Below are 15,291 nucleotides of genomic sequence, written 5' to 3'. Positions count from 1 at the left end.
GCAATTTATTATTTTAAAGTTTTATTATTTTTATATTTTTCTTAAACAGTCATTTACTGATGATTATTCAATACTGATGTAACCTGTGTGTGAGAGAATAAGCAAACAGCATTTTTATTTCAAGTTCGACATTGTAATATTTTTATGGAATTATTTAAGTAATTACCGAGGATTCTCTCTCGTAATAAGAACGTGACTTTAATTGGATTAAAGAAATTTGTATTGCACGCTAACTTTCAAAATGTGTATATTAAATAATTTAAATTTTTTACATCAGAATTTACATGCTTTCAAAATACATATTATATTTTAAAATAGACGTTATATATTACATGACATATAAACAAATTGCTATTTCACTGCGAATAAAACGTATACATTAAACCATAAGCTGGTGCACGACAACAGCTATCAACAGTATAATAAACGCTACACTCAAACCGGTAAGATAAACAGCTATTTGATAATTTCCAGTTGTATCGGTATTATTGTCCAACGGTTTAGTATTGACGTCGTTTTGGCAGTAGAATTCTACAGGATCTGCATTAATATATTCAATTGCAATCAAATAATATATGTGATTTCAAGTTGTTGCGATGATATTCTACATTTTCCTCTACTTACCAGCTTGCAATTCGACCTCTTTTTGTACCTGACTCTCTTGTACTTCGAGATCCAGAAGTTCCTGCAATGACAATAATGCCTCCTGCGGTCCTTCGCCAGGAAACAAATAATCCGATAAGGTAACTTTGTTCTCCGGTAATGCTATTAACACTCGTCTCGGTGGTTCATGCAATGTAATATTCTCTGAAAAAAATTGTAAGATTGCACAATATAAATATCAATTTAACATAAAGTTATACCATTTATATATTAATATAAGTATGAATATAGATTTTTACTTAAATTTTAATTTAAATATTTGTATTCCTCGTTGATGATTTACCTTCAGGAGAACCATTTTCTTCCTCTATCAAACTATCCCAATGCATTTCTAATCTACTTGCTAGAGATCTGACTATATCTTCCTTTACAGCCGTGTTGGCCTCTGCAACACTGGCTCTGTGATGTACAAACGTTCTACTGACCAATTGTCCAATTAGTCGTATCGATGCGCTGCACGACGTTGTTCTTATATTCATATCGCTGTCACCTTGCGACTGATACAATAATTTTACTTAATTTGTCGATGTCTCTTTTCATGAATTTTTCAAGTAAATTTATTCATACTCACGCAGGGAATATACAAGCTAACTTGAAATAAATTATTGCTATCGTTTGTCTTATTTTTACTCTCTTTGCTGTTCTTCTTTTTCTTGCCAAGTGGTTCTAGTGTGTCATCCGGAGATTTGACTTCTCCCTCGATAACGATGAGCGAAGATTCGATTAAATCTGCCACGTTTGTCAAAATATTCTGTAAAATTCACTGCTTTAATGTGGCATTGCAATAATAAATCTCGTAAAAGTAATCATTTATTGGTCATTCATTTAATACCTGCAATTGCTTCTTGAGAGTTTCAGGATCCTTGTCTGCTGCAATGAGATACAATCTGTCGAAATCTACCAGGGCTTCAAGTTGATGCCACTTGGTTGCTTTTTCTTGGAACTTCCAATCCGCTGGTTTTAACATACTGTCCTTAGTAATGTCTATCGATTTGCAAATATGTCTGAAGATAAAAGACTAGAATTAATAAATTGATTATAAGATGCTATGTTTAATGTTGCTTGAAGCATACTTTTGTGTGACACTATTAAAACTCAATATAAGCTTCTCATCCTGATTATTCCCACAGAGATACTTATTATTCCATGACAAAGTTTTGTGAATTGCGCCAAGAACCGACTTGAGCTTTTGTACATTGCTAGTATTATCTAAAGCATCTTCAGGTCCAACAATGAATATGCCAAGCACCCACATTCCACCAGGCAGCATTCTTGTAACCTGTAAACAAAATAAAATACAATATATAATCATCTTTATAATATGCTAGGTTGCGTGAATGTATAAGAAAATTTTTCAATTCATTGATTGATCAATTGCATTATACACAAATATAACTTTATTTTGTAAAAGTTGCATTAATGTAACTGATCAAATAAATTTAAAAAAAAAAAACTTAAATCTAAAACAAGTCTAAAAAAAGAAACTTAATTATTGGATTTGACTGGAAAATTTTAAATACATATTTGATTCCATCACTAACAATTCATGAAACAATGAATTAAAAACTCATTAATTTCATATTTTTCCAATTACATACGTTTATCTGTAATCACTTGGCAAAATACTCGTATATATCATGCTAGATATTATTAAATTTTATAAATTATATTTGTAATAAAAGAAAATTTTGACACTGTGTTGATAATTTTTTTCGGTTTGTAACAATTCTAAATATTATATATTTCTTTTATTTTTACTCGTTTATACAATGATTTAATGATCAACAAATTAAGGAATTAAATCTTGTTCATAATTATGTCAAGAAGATTGTAGCGTACATGTTTAGCATGATCCGCAACCCAACTCATAGGTATATCTTTGACAGATTTGATATATGTATTTGCTGCATCCTGTTCTGCAGGCGCTGTAGAGCTAATTAACGTCTCTTCTACGACATTCTTAGTGAGAGGAGGTGGTGTTTTCGCTAAATGCACGACATAGTCCTTTTGTCCAGCACTCTGTAATATCAAATTGAAGACAGTCAAACGTTTTACAAGATTTACCATTAAATTTAATATCGTGTCTACGGAATCAAATTCGTAAATATCTTGCCTCTAGATTCACTAATTAAAGAAATAAATAAATACGTGCGCTGCTCGACTTTCTGTTAATTCAAAATAACTTAAAATACGTCATGTGTGTTTTCTACTTGCTTATCGCATATGTTAAAAACAAGAGCGCTAAAACGTGACCGATACCGAGAAATTAGAGGGAAATCAGACCTGTCCTAAAATCAATCCTATCACGTAACCATCTGGCTTCGCCAAAGACGATAAATACGTGCGAAGATGCTCCTCGGCATAAATCGTCCGACCCATTTCTTCCGCGTGTCTACCCTTCACGGTTTCTCTTGACAGAATCGTGATGACAATTCGCGCGCGGCACAAAAACAGCGGTTTCTTTTTTTAACGAGTTTCGGAACGCATTCGTGACACGTTTCATTACATCTGCGTTCCGAAACCCATCTAAAATGAAATCTTTTTTTTTATGCAACAGGCTTTATTTTGATAGATCGTGTTCCGAAATATATCCGAAAATGGCGTTTCAATTTCCTGCTATGCGTTTTCCTCTCGCTATCACCAGCTATCACATTGTAGCATATTCTCCTGATAACTTTGATGATTTCTCAAGTGCTCTTCTAGAGATGCGTGTTGCAACTATCGGGACATTTCTACAACGCGAAGTGCACATTACTCAATCTCTTTGAACTTCAAACGTTTCAACGTTTATCTAAAGTTATCAGTAACTAACTCGACGGTGTTTTCATCGGCTCAGATATCATCGGCCTGCTCTTGACCGACAATCATGATACACAAATATTTAGTCTTTGATGTATCGACCCGGAAACTGCTATCTACTTATAATTGCGCAGGCATTCCTGATGTAACCGCGTAACCGACTGTACCGCCTGCGTAGCTGTGCGTAGCAAACCGGTAGTATGTACAGATCATTCGATCAACCAAACGTCTACCATCATCGTCCGAATAGAGTAAGTGCGATCACCGTCGACGGGGTCACGATCACGAAAGGTGACAAGTGAAACGTAAGCGCAGACACGCCGGATTCGGGATGCGGCTCACTCGTACGATAAATAGAGGGGTGGTGCACTACCGATAAAGACCACGTGCGTGTGGCACATGTGCGTGGTTGCTTCGCAGTGTGCGTTGGTGTACGTGTCCCCTCTACTCGTCCTACGAGCGAACCGCGGCTTAACTCCTAGCACTACTTGCTACGCTTGCTACTTGATATCGATGTTCGAGTGTAATCCGCCGCATTTGGTTGCTATTACAGATAAACGTATGTCATGATGAAGAGTTCATCTTAGGAAAAAAGCACCGGGTTAAATAAACACGCATAGCTGATATACCGCACGCTAACCGAAGCGCGGATACCGCATGTAACACTTCACAAGTGATGAACATTATTGTTATATATTAAAAAGGATAATGCACTACGTCTCTCTTTTCCCACTTGTTCTGAGCGTACTGATACGTGGATCGATTTCATTTGATTTTTATCAGGCTTGCGAGGTGAGTTACATAGCCATCTTTTTGAAAATAACATATTCTATGTGCATTTATATACATGGATGCAAGGATGGAAAGTTACTTCATTTTTACTTTATCGCTACTTTTACTTTTTATACAATAATTTGGTAAAGATGGTACAATTTTTCATAATAGTGATGGTTTCGTAACACCAGGATTAGAGAAGTCACTTTGACAAACAACTTTGTATTATAATACATTACTCATTGAAAAAAGTAACTTGTTAGTTGACTCGTTATATAATGAGCAAAAGTAATGAGTTTATATTGATTTATTATGTAATGAGTAAAATTACAAATTAATATTTTTCATAATCCATTTTTATTCAAAGCTGTAAGGTGCTAAAATTACTTTATTTAAAGTAATATTTTTCAATTCTGATGTAATATTGTGGCCTACTGATTGTAAAGAATCAAAAGTATCACTAGCTCTTCATTCAGTTATTGAATTCTCATTAGAATTTTTTTTTTTAGCAAACTAGAAAAATAATTTTTTAGTTATAGCAATATGTATACATATATATTGTATGCCATTATGTACTATATTTTATCTTGTTTTACAGTACATATTTAAACCAAAACACCTTGACATCAAAAACAACTATTATAACAATCTACATGTTAAACATTGTCCTCCCAAAGAGGTTCCTAATCATGTGGACTTTGTTACAGATGATGAAGTAGAAGATTCCTCTGGTAAGCCACTTCAAAATTACGTAATTTTCAGAATGATTAGATCTAATTGTACTTATAAATTATATCTGTCTTTTATCTAAGGTGTTGTAAATGTTGTGTTTGCACCTCCCAAAATACAATGCATGTACAAAGTAGCCTTATTGGTTAATCCTTTGATCAAAAATGAAAGAGAATGTGAAGAGTATGTATTTGAAAGAACTCATAATCTTACTTCGAAAACACACACGCAAAAGAGATCTGTGTGTCATCTTATGAACACCTATAATTCTAGCAAGATGAATCTGTATGAGGTAATAAACAATACTAATCTGATATATATGAAAAGATTACATCAAATGTGGCAATTTCATATATCCAGTGATAATTATAGATTAATATTCATGTATATATGTTAATTAAAGAGTAACTTATTTTAAAATAACTTATAAATTTATTTCAAGATAAATTATATTAAAATAAAAAAATAGTTTGAAAGCTAAATTGGAAGGTTAAATGATGAAAAATTAAGTATAAGATAAGAGAACCAAGCTGGATGGTAGTGTTGAAGATGACAGTTATAATGGTTAGCCATTCAGCATAAATAGAATTTAGGTAAATTAAATGTTAAAAACAACGTTGAGTGTACGTAAAATATTAAAAGATGACATCTTATAATCAATTTTCGATAGATATGATAGAATGTTTTTTTAACTTTTAATTTGTGCAACTTCTAATTACACAGAAAATTGAGACATAATTGAGATGTGTATTATATTTGTAATTGGATTTGTATTGTTACTAACGTTATATTAAACATCACCATTTAGCTTGGCTGACACCCTCTTTTGTCTTATCAAATTATGTTAATTTATTTTGAATTAAGGAATATTAAATTTATATTTAATAAATTTATATTCCAGGATAAGATTGAACTCGAGTATAGATATGTCTTTCCAGGCTGCTATGCACTTCAGTTTTACACCGGTGAACATTCTTATATAATAGGCAAGAAGTATGTGAACACTACTTATCAACGTGTTGAAGTTAAAGAACCACAAATCATATGTAGACTAGATGAATATTCTAACATTAAGCAAAGGTACAGTGATAATATCTTCCTATTATAATATCTTTTCTTTTTAGAATATTTTTAGAATATTTTTAAAAATGACACTTTTTTTTAAAGAAACGTATCATTTAGAAGTCTCTTTGTATATTTACAGACAAAAATTTATATTAGATATTACGCTACCATCAGATACAGGAGACAGTCTTCTCATATCATTGTTCTTACCACGAAATCAAGATATTAGATTAGGTTGTAGCTGGTCAAAAGAACCGCTAATACGTGATTGGACAATCGATCTGGTAATATTTAATTATTAAAATGCAATATTTTCTTAACAGTTGATATTTTTAAACTTTGGTTTTTATAGGGAGTTAATATTTCGAGAAAAGCACTAACAGATGAAAATTGCGATGTAAAATTGGTAAATATTATTCTTCTTAATTATACATCAGAATTACATATTATTTTAAAATTGTTAATATCAATATTCATTTTCTATCTGTATACATTCAGATATGTATATAAATTACATTAAATGAGAAAAAACTTTCAAATAGATACAAAGGGCATATGGAAGATATGAGAAGTTTGTACGATGTTACTTTCAACTGGAGGAACTGCCAACTGCAAATTATTGTTTGTTGTATTCACTGTATGATGATCGATGTGACACGGGTACTATATGGAAACCCCCTCACTATATCGATACGGACGATATTGAAAATAAAACGGTCACATGTTCGTGGGTAAGGGGTGAGTATGAATTAAAGATGGACATTTGTTGTATTACAAAGCAAAGTTAATAGAATAATATTAGCAGCTTTTCTAATTGAAGTTATTTGATTTTATCGATTTGATTTTTCGGCGTGTTGGACATAGCAGTTTAAATTTCGTAAATATCATTATTAATTTTTACAAATAGATTTTTCTTTTATAATAATAATAATTTTGCTAATTATATTTACAGGCTGCGTGAAAAGTTTCGAAAATACACCATCCGTCGTAAACGTTCAGTCAAGAATGATGAGCTCAGACAAATTGCTGAGCACAAGTTCGTATCTATTATTGCCAATTATTGCCATTGTATTAATCGTGTCGGCAATAATTGGAATATTATGTTTCTGGCATTATTTGCGCATTCGAAAGGAGGAAGTCAGCTTGTACGTAAACTCGCAGCATGATGATTCCGATTGTCTCAAATCGATCGATTTTGGTATTAGTGACAGTGAGAAGGGAATCAGTCACGATAATCTTTCGTGCGACGATGTCATTCTTCTTTACACTAATAATTCAACATCTTTTATGGCCCTGATGAAAGATTTTCGTCAAACACTTGCTGAGATGTGCTCTTGCTCTGTAAGTTTTGTGTCATGTAATAATAGTTTATAATATACGTGTGATACGCGTCTACAATTTCTGGGATTAATAAGTAGAGATATTTTTCTACTTGCGACTGTTTCGACTTAAAAATTTTCGATTATTGATGCTGTTAACTAAACCAGGAGACAATATTGATTATGCATTCGTTAATGCATAATTTAAATTAAATCAATTTTAAATATAACATAAAATATTAAATTAAAAGTTATATTTTGAAGAAAAAGTATATTATTTTTTTTTTAATCATTTGAAGTTAAGTCTGTGTTTAAGCTAAATATTAATTTTATAATGGCGAATATTATATTAAAAATTCTCAAGATGAAACAATTTTGTTTTGTCACTTTTTAAAATAGAGACTTATAATATCATTTTAGTAAAATAGTTATTTTTCTTAAATAATATTTTATTTATATAAAATATAAAATATTGCATCAGTTTAAATGGTTATTTGACTTACGTAAATTAGATTTACGAAATCTCAGATTGTAACTCTGTCGTAAGTAGATGTATACTTGTATCTCCCTATTAAAACTTTTGCATTTATACGACACAAAATAACGCGACTATTAAGCATGTTTCTTACAATCATTGTTTTTAAAGGTACATGACTGGCATGATGGAGCTGTATGGAACGAAGTGGCCAAAGTTGGAGCTGTTTCGTGGTTTACCGAATTACTTAATAATGGATGCCGCGTCGTATGGATAGATACTCCAGCTACAAGATCCATCATTATGTCGAGAAACAATGAATCAAACTTGGATAAGTTCGGTATATATTACAAGATACATGATTTCCGCGATATGGCATTTCGTGTTGTGCTTGAAGTGGCGAAAAGCAAAGTAAATGACGTCACGCGACAATATCGCAAAAATTTCATCGTAAGGTGAGCGCCTTAACAATTATTTTTATTACTGCGACCGACCAAATTGCTTATGTTTCAAATATCTAATGGTATTGCAGATTTGAAGAAATCGAAGAATTAAAAATAGAAAGCATGGTAAATGTGAATGATCCATTTTTGGATCTCTCTCCTCACGCACGATATTACATGCCGCGGCATCTCGTGCAATTATGTTCGGACTTGTAAGTATGCCATATCAGTACTCGATATTTTGTAAAATAATAATAATCGGAATACTTTCAGGTCAGTGGTGAAAACAAAAATTTAATAAATATAAGACGGTGGTAGAAGAAGATCTTTACTGTAATTTCTTAGATCAACTTTATAAGTCTCAGGCGCAGTAGCGTTCGAAATTTATGAAGGTAAAGTCATTAATATATGAAATAACTGTGAGTTATTTTAAATTCTCAGCATTATACCAATCCACGACTATTCAGCACAACGAGACCTCGTAGCGTTTTTTAATGCAAAATGTGATTTCAAAAGCACAAATTTTTTATATCAAAGACACTACCTCAAATAGTATGTAAATATTGTGTAAGGCTACATATAGCTATCTATAGGTGTCTTCCGTCACGACAGGATTAATATTTGCAACAAATATAAATCACGAGATGATTTATATTTGCTGTTTATTCTTTTTTGAGCGATACTGACGCGAAGACGATCGTTGTCCGATACTCTCAAGATTATTTATAAATTCTTTATTGAATTTGCACAATTGTGCACTGTTCAAGTTTTAAATAAACTTTATACATTTATTATGTTGATATAAATGTATATTTGACATATAATATATATATATTTTTAATAAAAAAAAACTTTAGAAAAAACAAAAACTGTGTTATTAATTAATCTTTATTATAATCATAAATTAGATAGGCTCCAAGGAAAGAAATTAAATAATATTGAGTTTCAATTAAGAGCCGAACACTAGGTCTTCGTGTGTAAATTCGTGTATTCTGAAGAGTGAGACCTAGTGTTCGACTCTTAATTGGCACACAACATTATTTACTTTATTATAATGTTTGCTATTTCACTTATCATTTTATAAAATATACTTATAAAAATTCATAACTATCCACGATCATGATTGCCAGACTTACTAGTTTCCTGTTGAAAATCGATAGTTGTCCAGATTAATGGCTGTCAATCATTACTATCCAAATTGTTTACTTTTTTAGACTAATATACTATCCAACAACAAGCCTGAATATTCCGATTGACTGCAAGCCAACTTAGGCATATAAGAAAAAAGTAATCAAAAAAATTTTAACTTATTGCCGTTATGATTTATGTTCTCTAATCTTATCTGCTCCCTTCCTACTCTTGGATGTATCCTGTATCTCTTTGGGCGTGCTAATCGTAGGCAAAATGTGTTCCCAAAATCAATGAGTCATATAAAGAGTACTAGAGAGAGAGTAAACAGAACTTCAATCTTGATAAGGTTATCAAAATTTTAAAGAGATTAGCCGAAGAGCTGAAGAATCATTCAAAAAACCGACGTCTTCGGCTGAAAACCGAAAAATTGGCAACCAGCACGGAGAACGTATTCACAATCAAAGAAAATATAGTGTCAAAGATTTTGATAAAAAAAACCTTGATAAAGGCAAAAGAGTGTCGTACTGATCAGGAGAAATATCAAGGTATATTTCATATCGTACAAATTATTTTTTATATTTTCTGACACATAATAAATACTTAATTTATATTTAATTTTAATCAAATTACATTTTCATATTATTTAATTCAATTAGATTTTCATATTATATGCGAAATATCGATTGTTATTACCCGAGCATAACTATAGAATGTACATATGTAGATGAAAATGGTGTTAAGTTAAATTTTATAGAAGGATGATTTATATATATGATGTATATGTTCAGTTTCAAAATGATTTACTTTAAAAATTATTGTAATCATAAGTCACTATAGTTTTTTATAGTTTCGCGAAAAACTACGACATATTAAATTTAATCACTGAAAAAAAGATTAATAAAATGGTTTTAATATTTTTTTCAAAATTGTGTTTGCCAAAGATCTTAGAAAAAATTTAGAAAAAAAAACAAAACGTGGTATTGTACATGTACATATTCGTACATGCAATATCATGTATGTACTGTTTTATATATAAACACACACACACACACACACACACACACACACATATATCTATCTAATATAAAATGTTGCGTCACTCGTAACACCCCAACGAGATGACGTCAAATGACGTCTTGATAATGTCTTAATTGATAATGTCTCTAACGTCAATATGACGTCATTGGAGGGTCACCTAATTTGCTGGGATTATACACATGCACACGCGCGCATCTACACACACACACATAGAGTATTTTAAAATTACGGAATATCCCAGCAAACGAAAATGAATTGAAAAGGATAGATTAATTCATTTCGATATTTTCAAATTTGCGCTTCAGATTTTTCGTATTTATTTGAATAGAAATAGAATAATATAATATCTATGAATCCATCCGAATTCAAAATAATAAATAGCGTAATTCGTATTTCAATCCATTTGAGTTTATTAACTCCAAAATATGCTCCAAAACTCTAAAGCGTGAATTCAGATAAATTAAAATGAATTGTAATTTTCAATTCATTGGAATTTATTTTCATTTGTCGCAGTCCTTTTAATAACGAATTTTTTAGAATAATCCACAACAAGAATTCTAATACGAATATGTCGAGGCTGCAATAGTTTTTAAATCATTAGCGATCAAAGTTCACGAATTGTAGAGCTGACATTTCGCGCACTCAGATATGATGATATGACAAGTAATAAAAGTGGATCACGAATCGGGCTCCTTTAACAGCATTGCGGTTTTCATATAAATATGCAATGATATTTTTATTAAGAAATTATTTCTACTTCTATACTGAACCTATTTGTATATATTATATATGCACAATTAATATCGAAACATATCACAAAATATCAATTCAATAATGAGACATTATGACACGTGTAAACTGTCAAAATAAATTCATAACTTATTCATTTATGAAAAATTTTTTTGTGAAAAATATCGATAGATGAACTATTTTTGATGTGAAAAGAATTAATAATTATTCTAATAAGATGTTGAAAAAAAAAAATAGAAATATATAAATCAATATAGATTACATCAAAACATATGTATATTTTATATGTTTTGATCCGAATTGTACGTATGTAATGTAATATACAAATAGATTTCGCGTAGAAGCAGAAATATTTTTTAAATAAAAATATCACTGTGTATTCTCCTTATAACATATTATATACCTGACAGCGCAAAATATTATAGCAAAATGTTATATATAATTTTTTAATCGTTTTTAAGACGTCTATTGTCTCGATTTTCGAGAAAATAAAACCAATTAATTAGTATTAATTAGCACCATGTGCAGTCTAAATTGTTAATAAATTGTTAATTAGTGCTAATTAATTAGATCTAGAGAAATGACTCGAAATTGAAATCTGTCAAAGTGATTAAACAGCTTCTTTGCTAATACTTAAGGTTGTAAAGTTAATTAGGTATTGATAGACAATCGGAATAATTACGACAGCAGTAGAGCATTATGAAGCAACACGCCTTACTGCTAGGTGTGAAAACGAAGGAGCTTGAGTTTAAATCCCAGTCGGCTTTTTTAATTTTTTCGTCGCTCACAGCTGCAGAAGTGAGATAGTTTAATCACGTTGACACTTGAATTACTTTTCTTGATCCTTAAGTCAAGTCTGGGAAAAAAAATAATTCAAGATTATGTCGTGACTTCGTATGTTATCGTACGTAACATCAAGATCGACTAATCAGCTTTGGCTTATCCTTTTCGTAATAGCCCCGAAATTTTTTAGAAATAACTCAGAAACATTTCAACTGAAAAAAATGATATCTTTCAGAAAAATTTCGAAATATGTCTGCAACGTTTTAGAGATGTCTTTAACAAAGTGCCCGCGATTTTTGCATTTGAAAACTTGTAGAATGAAAATAAACCATTGTTTTTATAATATCACATATATCAGATCTGTCATTTTAGAAAATTTCAATGTTGTTACTTAATTATGTACTATAATTTTTTTTTTTTTTCGAAATATGTATTGAATTCTCTAGCGTTTAATCTGCTCGTTAAAAGGTCCATTTATTGTTACAAAATACCTTTAGTGTTATAAAAATCTTTATCCAAAATATTGTTAAAATATTTATGGCAAATAAAAAATAAATATTTACAAAAATATTTTGTAAAATATTCCTGTAAATATTTATGATAAATGAAAAATATTTGTAGTAATATTTTATAAAAAAATTTTTTATAAATATTTTGCTCATTTAGATTTTCGAGTAGTACGCGGCACTGTCGCTAGGTGAACACGGAAGTTTTGTATCTCGTAAGTAAAAAAAATCTCAAAATAGAATGAAAAGAGTAGCATTATGTGATTTTTCACTCTTGTTTCAACAAGAATATTTTTTGAAAACGAATCCCTAAAATTGGACTCCGGATTAAAAAACAATTAAAGAACAATTTTAGCAGTTTCATTGAAATTTAATTGAATGGTCATCTTGGGTACGTATTATGAAACTGTTCGGAATATAAATTCGATACGATATTGTAAATCTTTTATAAACATCGTATGCTGTCTGAGTTAAAATAACATGCACACATCCTTACAAGAAACAGTAAATTTGGAATAAAGTACCAATATTTGAGAAAATAATAATTGACACGTGACACACAAATTATTTGCTCATTTCTCATTTAATGGATTCTAACGAACGCACATTTATTGTTCCACGTCGTTGGGCGCACATATCAAACCACACACACGGACGGAAAGATGTGTTTTATTTCAAATTGCGCGTAACGAAAGGCCATTTCGTGCAATCTGTCACACAAAGAGCCGCGTATCGTTGCTCTGAAAGGGAGCTAATTACGCGCGCGCGTGCACGAAAAAGAGAGAGAGAGAGAGAGAGAGAGATCAGAGAGAAAGAGTAACACACACACACCCGCGAGAACGGAGGCTCTGGAAATATTACGCTGCTGAATTACTGTTGTACGCATTTTACTCGTGTGGTCGATTGAATGTGCGTCTCGATGGTTAAACATATTATAAAACAGTCCCAACAATAATCTGTAACCTTGTAAGCGCTACAATATTATTCAATATCAAATAATAATCCTGAAATATTAATGAAAAGTAGTTACATGTCCACTTCTGATAATACTATATAGATATTATATGGAAATATTATAACTTTTAAATGTAATAATTATAAAGTTTATAAATATTTTATGTATAATAATTCACATTAATTTTTGACTAAAATAATATTCGTAGAACATTTTCATATTATTCCACTATTATTGAAGAAAATATATCACGAATATTAAGTAAAAACAAATATATGACATTAATACAATATTCCCATAATATTAAAAAAATATTTCATAATATTCTCGAAATATTATTTTAATATTTAAAATTTTTAATAATATTCTTTTGATATTCTAGGTATATGCGTGCTTGTAGGGAATCCATTGCCAAACCATAATCTAGGACTTTTGAAATTTTCAACCCTTGAAAAAAAGAAATGTTTTACAAAAGCGTTTCAATAAACTGATTACTATATCAGTAACCGAATTTTTATCAATTAAATGAATAGTAATCATCAGTTACTAATATATCGTATTAATCAGTTTATTGAAACACTTTATCAGTTCATTTTTTTTAAGGGAAGGATCACAATTACGGCAATTAAGAGTCAAATAGACGCAAATCCTTTCTTTGCGTATGTCATTTTAGTCAATCAATTTCAACGATTACACCATGACGTACGTTTCGACCTCCTTCGGGTCCTCTTCAGCGAACAATATAGAAATCCATACTGCATAATTCTTCTACCGCTCGTGACTCATTCCCTGCTCCACATCAAACAATGAGCCACACCCCCAAATTGTCAGAGATTGCAGAAATTTACACTTTTCATCTGATGCAGAACGTGAAAAGGTGCACTTCCAAATTTTTATCTACAATCGGATCGATCAGCAGTCGATAATCAACAGACAAATTCAAATGGACAAACGTTAAATTGAGAGAAAAAACACGACAATGTTCGTCGGAACAACGTTAAATTTACAAAAGCACAATATTGTCAGAAATGGAATCAATCTCCATTGTTGTCGAGCATAATTTTATAACTGGCACCTTACGGGCCACCTCTACGGCGATCGCGGTCCGTAAAATTTGAGGTAACGACCTCGATTACGCTGACAAAATCCAAATTTGACGGCACAGCTGTTTTAGCGCGAACACAACGCTTTTCCGCGGGGACGCGCGGGGATTCCCCCCGCGGGGGCCTCGTCTTCGCGATTGACCGCATATTTCGGATCGCATTCGGATCGGATTCGCGAACGTTAAGATAAATTCAACGATAACGGCGAAATATTACCGCGCGACCGGGCAATAAAGGAAAAAAAAACGAAGAATAAAGACGCGCGCGCGCGCGGGCGCGCACGCGCGTGCCGATTTTGTATAAAAGAAACTCTCGGCGGGAATAGGCGAGTGTTAACGTTCGCGCCTTACGTTCCGCGTTGTGTCCCCTTAAACGTATTTTCGCGCGAATTAACGCTCCGCGTGCGAGAGCAGTTAATCCTCCGTTCACGAGAATTCCCGTGGGAGTTATGCCCTCTCCTAAAATTAATTAAAGCCCAGACGGGGTCCACGTGGATCGTCGACGTGTCGGAGGACTCTTTCTTTCTTTCTCTCTGTCTCTAATCTCTCTCTCTCTCTCTCTCTCCCTCGTCGCGCTCTCAAGAAAGAGAAAAGATAAAGAAAAAGAAGAGCTAGGATAAGTGCTCCTGTGAGATAACGCAGGAATGTGTAAAAATATTTCTACACGCGCGCACGTTTCTTTTTACGGTGGCGGTGGCGGCGGTGGCGGCGGCGGCGGCGGCGGCGGTGGCGGTCGGACCTAGCTGAGGGATAATTGGA

At 32.0% G+C, this 15,291-nt stretch overlaps 2 protein-coding genes across 4 annotated transcripts; one reads left to right on the top strand and one right to left on the bottom strand.

Moving 5' to 3' along the window:
- Nucleotides 1-230: 230 nt before the first annotated feature.
- Nucleotides 231-3,253, bottom strand: LOC105196506 (protein odr-4 homolog). Its single transcript, XM_011162473.3, has 8 exons — nucleotides 2,947-3,253; nucleotides 2,503-2,682; nucleotides 1,737-1,942; nucleotides 1,496-1,667; nucleotides 1,235-1,414; nucleotides 947-1,160; nucleotides 625-807; nucleotides 231-540 (listed from the first exon to the last, which is right to left on the bottom strand). The coding sequence occupies exons 1-8, from the start codon at nucleotides 3,040-3,042 to the stop codon at nucleotides 380-382; spliced, it is 1,392 nt and encodes a 463-aa protein (XP_011160775.2). The 5' UTR covers nucleotides 3,043-3,253; the 3' UTR covers nucleotides 231-379.
- Nucleotides 3,254-3,324: 71 nt separating this feature from the next.
- LOC105196505 lies at nucleotides 3,325-9,058 on the top strand. 3 transcript variants are annotated; one of them, XM_011162472.3, is made up of 12 exons: nucleotides 3,325-3,713; nucleotides 4,016-4,254; nucleotides 4,835-4,967; nucleotides 5,049-5,257; nucleotides 5,867-6,045; nucleotides 6,170-6,314; nucleotides 6,383-6,436; nucleotides 6,573-6,768; nucleotides 6,983-7,371; nucleotides 7,996-8,279; nucleotides 8,357-8,479; nucleotides 8,541-8,633. In XM_011162472.3, the coding sequence occupies exons 2-12, from the start codon at nucleotides 4,171-4,173 to the stop codon at nucleotides 8,563-8,565; spliced, it is 1,821 nt and encodes a 606-aa protein (XP_011160774.1). In that variant the 5' UTR covers nucleotides 3,325-3,713; nucleotides 4,016-4,170; the 3' UTR covers nucleotides 8,566-8,633. The 3 variants fall into 3 exon arrangements, with proteins under 3 accessions (XP_011160774.1, XP_011160773.1, XP_025993560.1); XM_011162471.3 differs by having other exon boundaries at nucleotides 3,326-3,767; nucleotides 8,541-9,058; XM_026137775.2 differs by lacking the exon at nucleotides 3,325-3,713 and having other exon boundaries at nucleotides 4,944-4,967.
- The last annotated feature ends 6,233 nt before the right edge of the window (nucleotides 9,059-15,291 follow it).

This window comes from Solenopsis invicta, chromosome 8, assembly GCF_016802725.1.
Source record: "Solenopsis invicta isolate M01_SB chromosome 8, UNIL_Sinv_3.0, whole genome shotgun sequence".
Lineage (NCBI taxonomy): Eukaryota > Metazoa > Arthropoda > Insecta > Hymenoptera > Formicidae > Solenopsis > Solenopsis invicta.
This window is presented reverse-complemented; position numbering and strand designations above follow the sequence as displayed.

Coding starts and splice junctions, on each gene's coding strand:
- LOC105196505 (XM_011162471.3), top strand. CDS start 4,171: ATGCACTACGTCTCTCTTTTCCCACTTGTTCTGAGCGTACTGATACGT. Junction 4,255..4,834: donor ATTTTTATCAGGCTTGCGAG/GTGAGTTACATA, acceptor CTTGTTTTACAG/TACATATTTAAACCAAAACA. Junction 6,437..6,572: donor AAAATTGCGATGTAAAATTG/GTAAATATTATT, acceptor ACTTTCAAATAG/ATACAAAGGGCATATGGAAG.
- LOC105196506 (XM_011162473.3), bottom strand. CDS start 3,042: ATGGGTCGGACGATTTATGCCGAGGAGCATCTTCGCACGTATTTATCG. Junction 1,943..2,502: donor TTGCGGATCATGCTAAACAT/GTACGCTACAAT, acceptor TTTTGTTTACAG/GTTACAAGAATGCTGCCTGG. Junction 541..624: donor AGAGGTCGAATTGCAAGCTG/GTAAGTAGAGGA, acceptor ATATTAATGCAG/ATCCTGTAGAATTCTACTGC.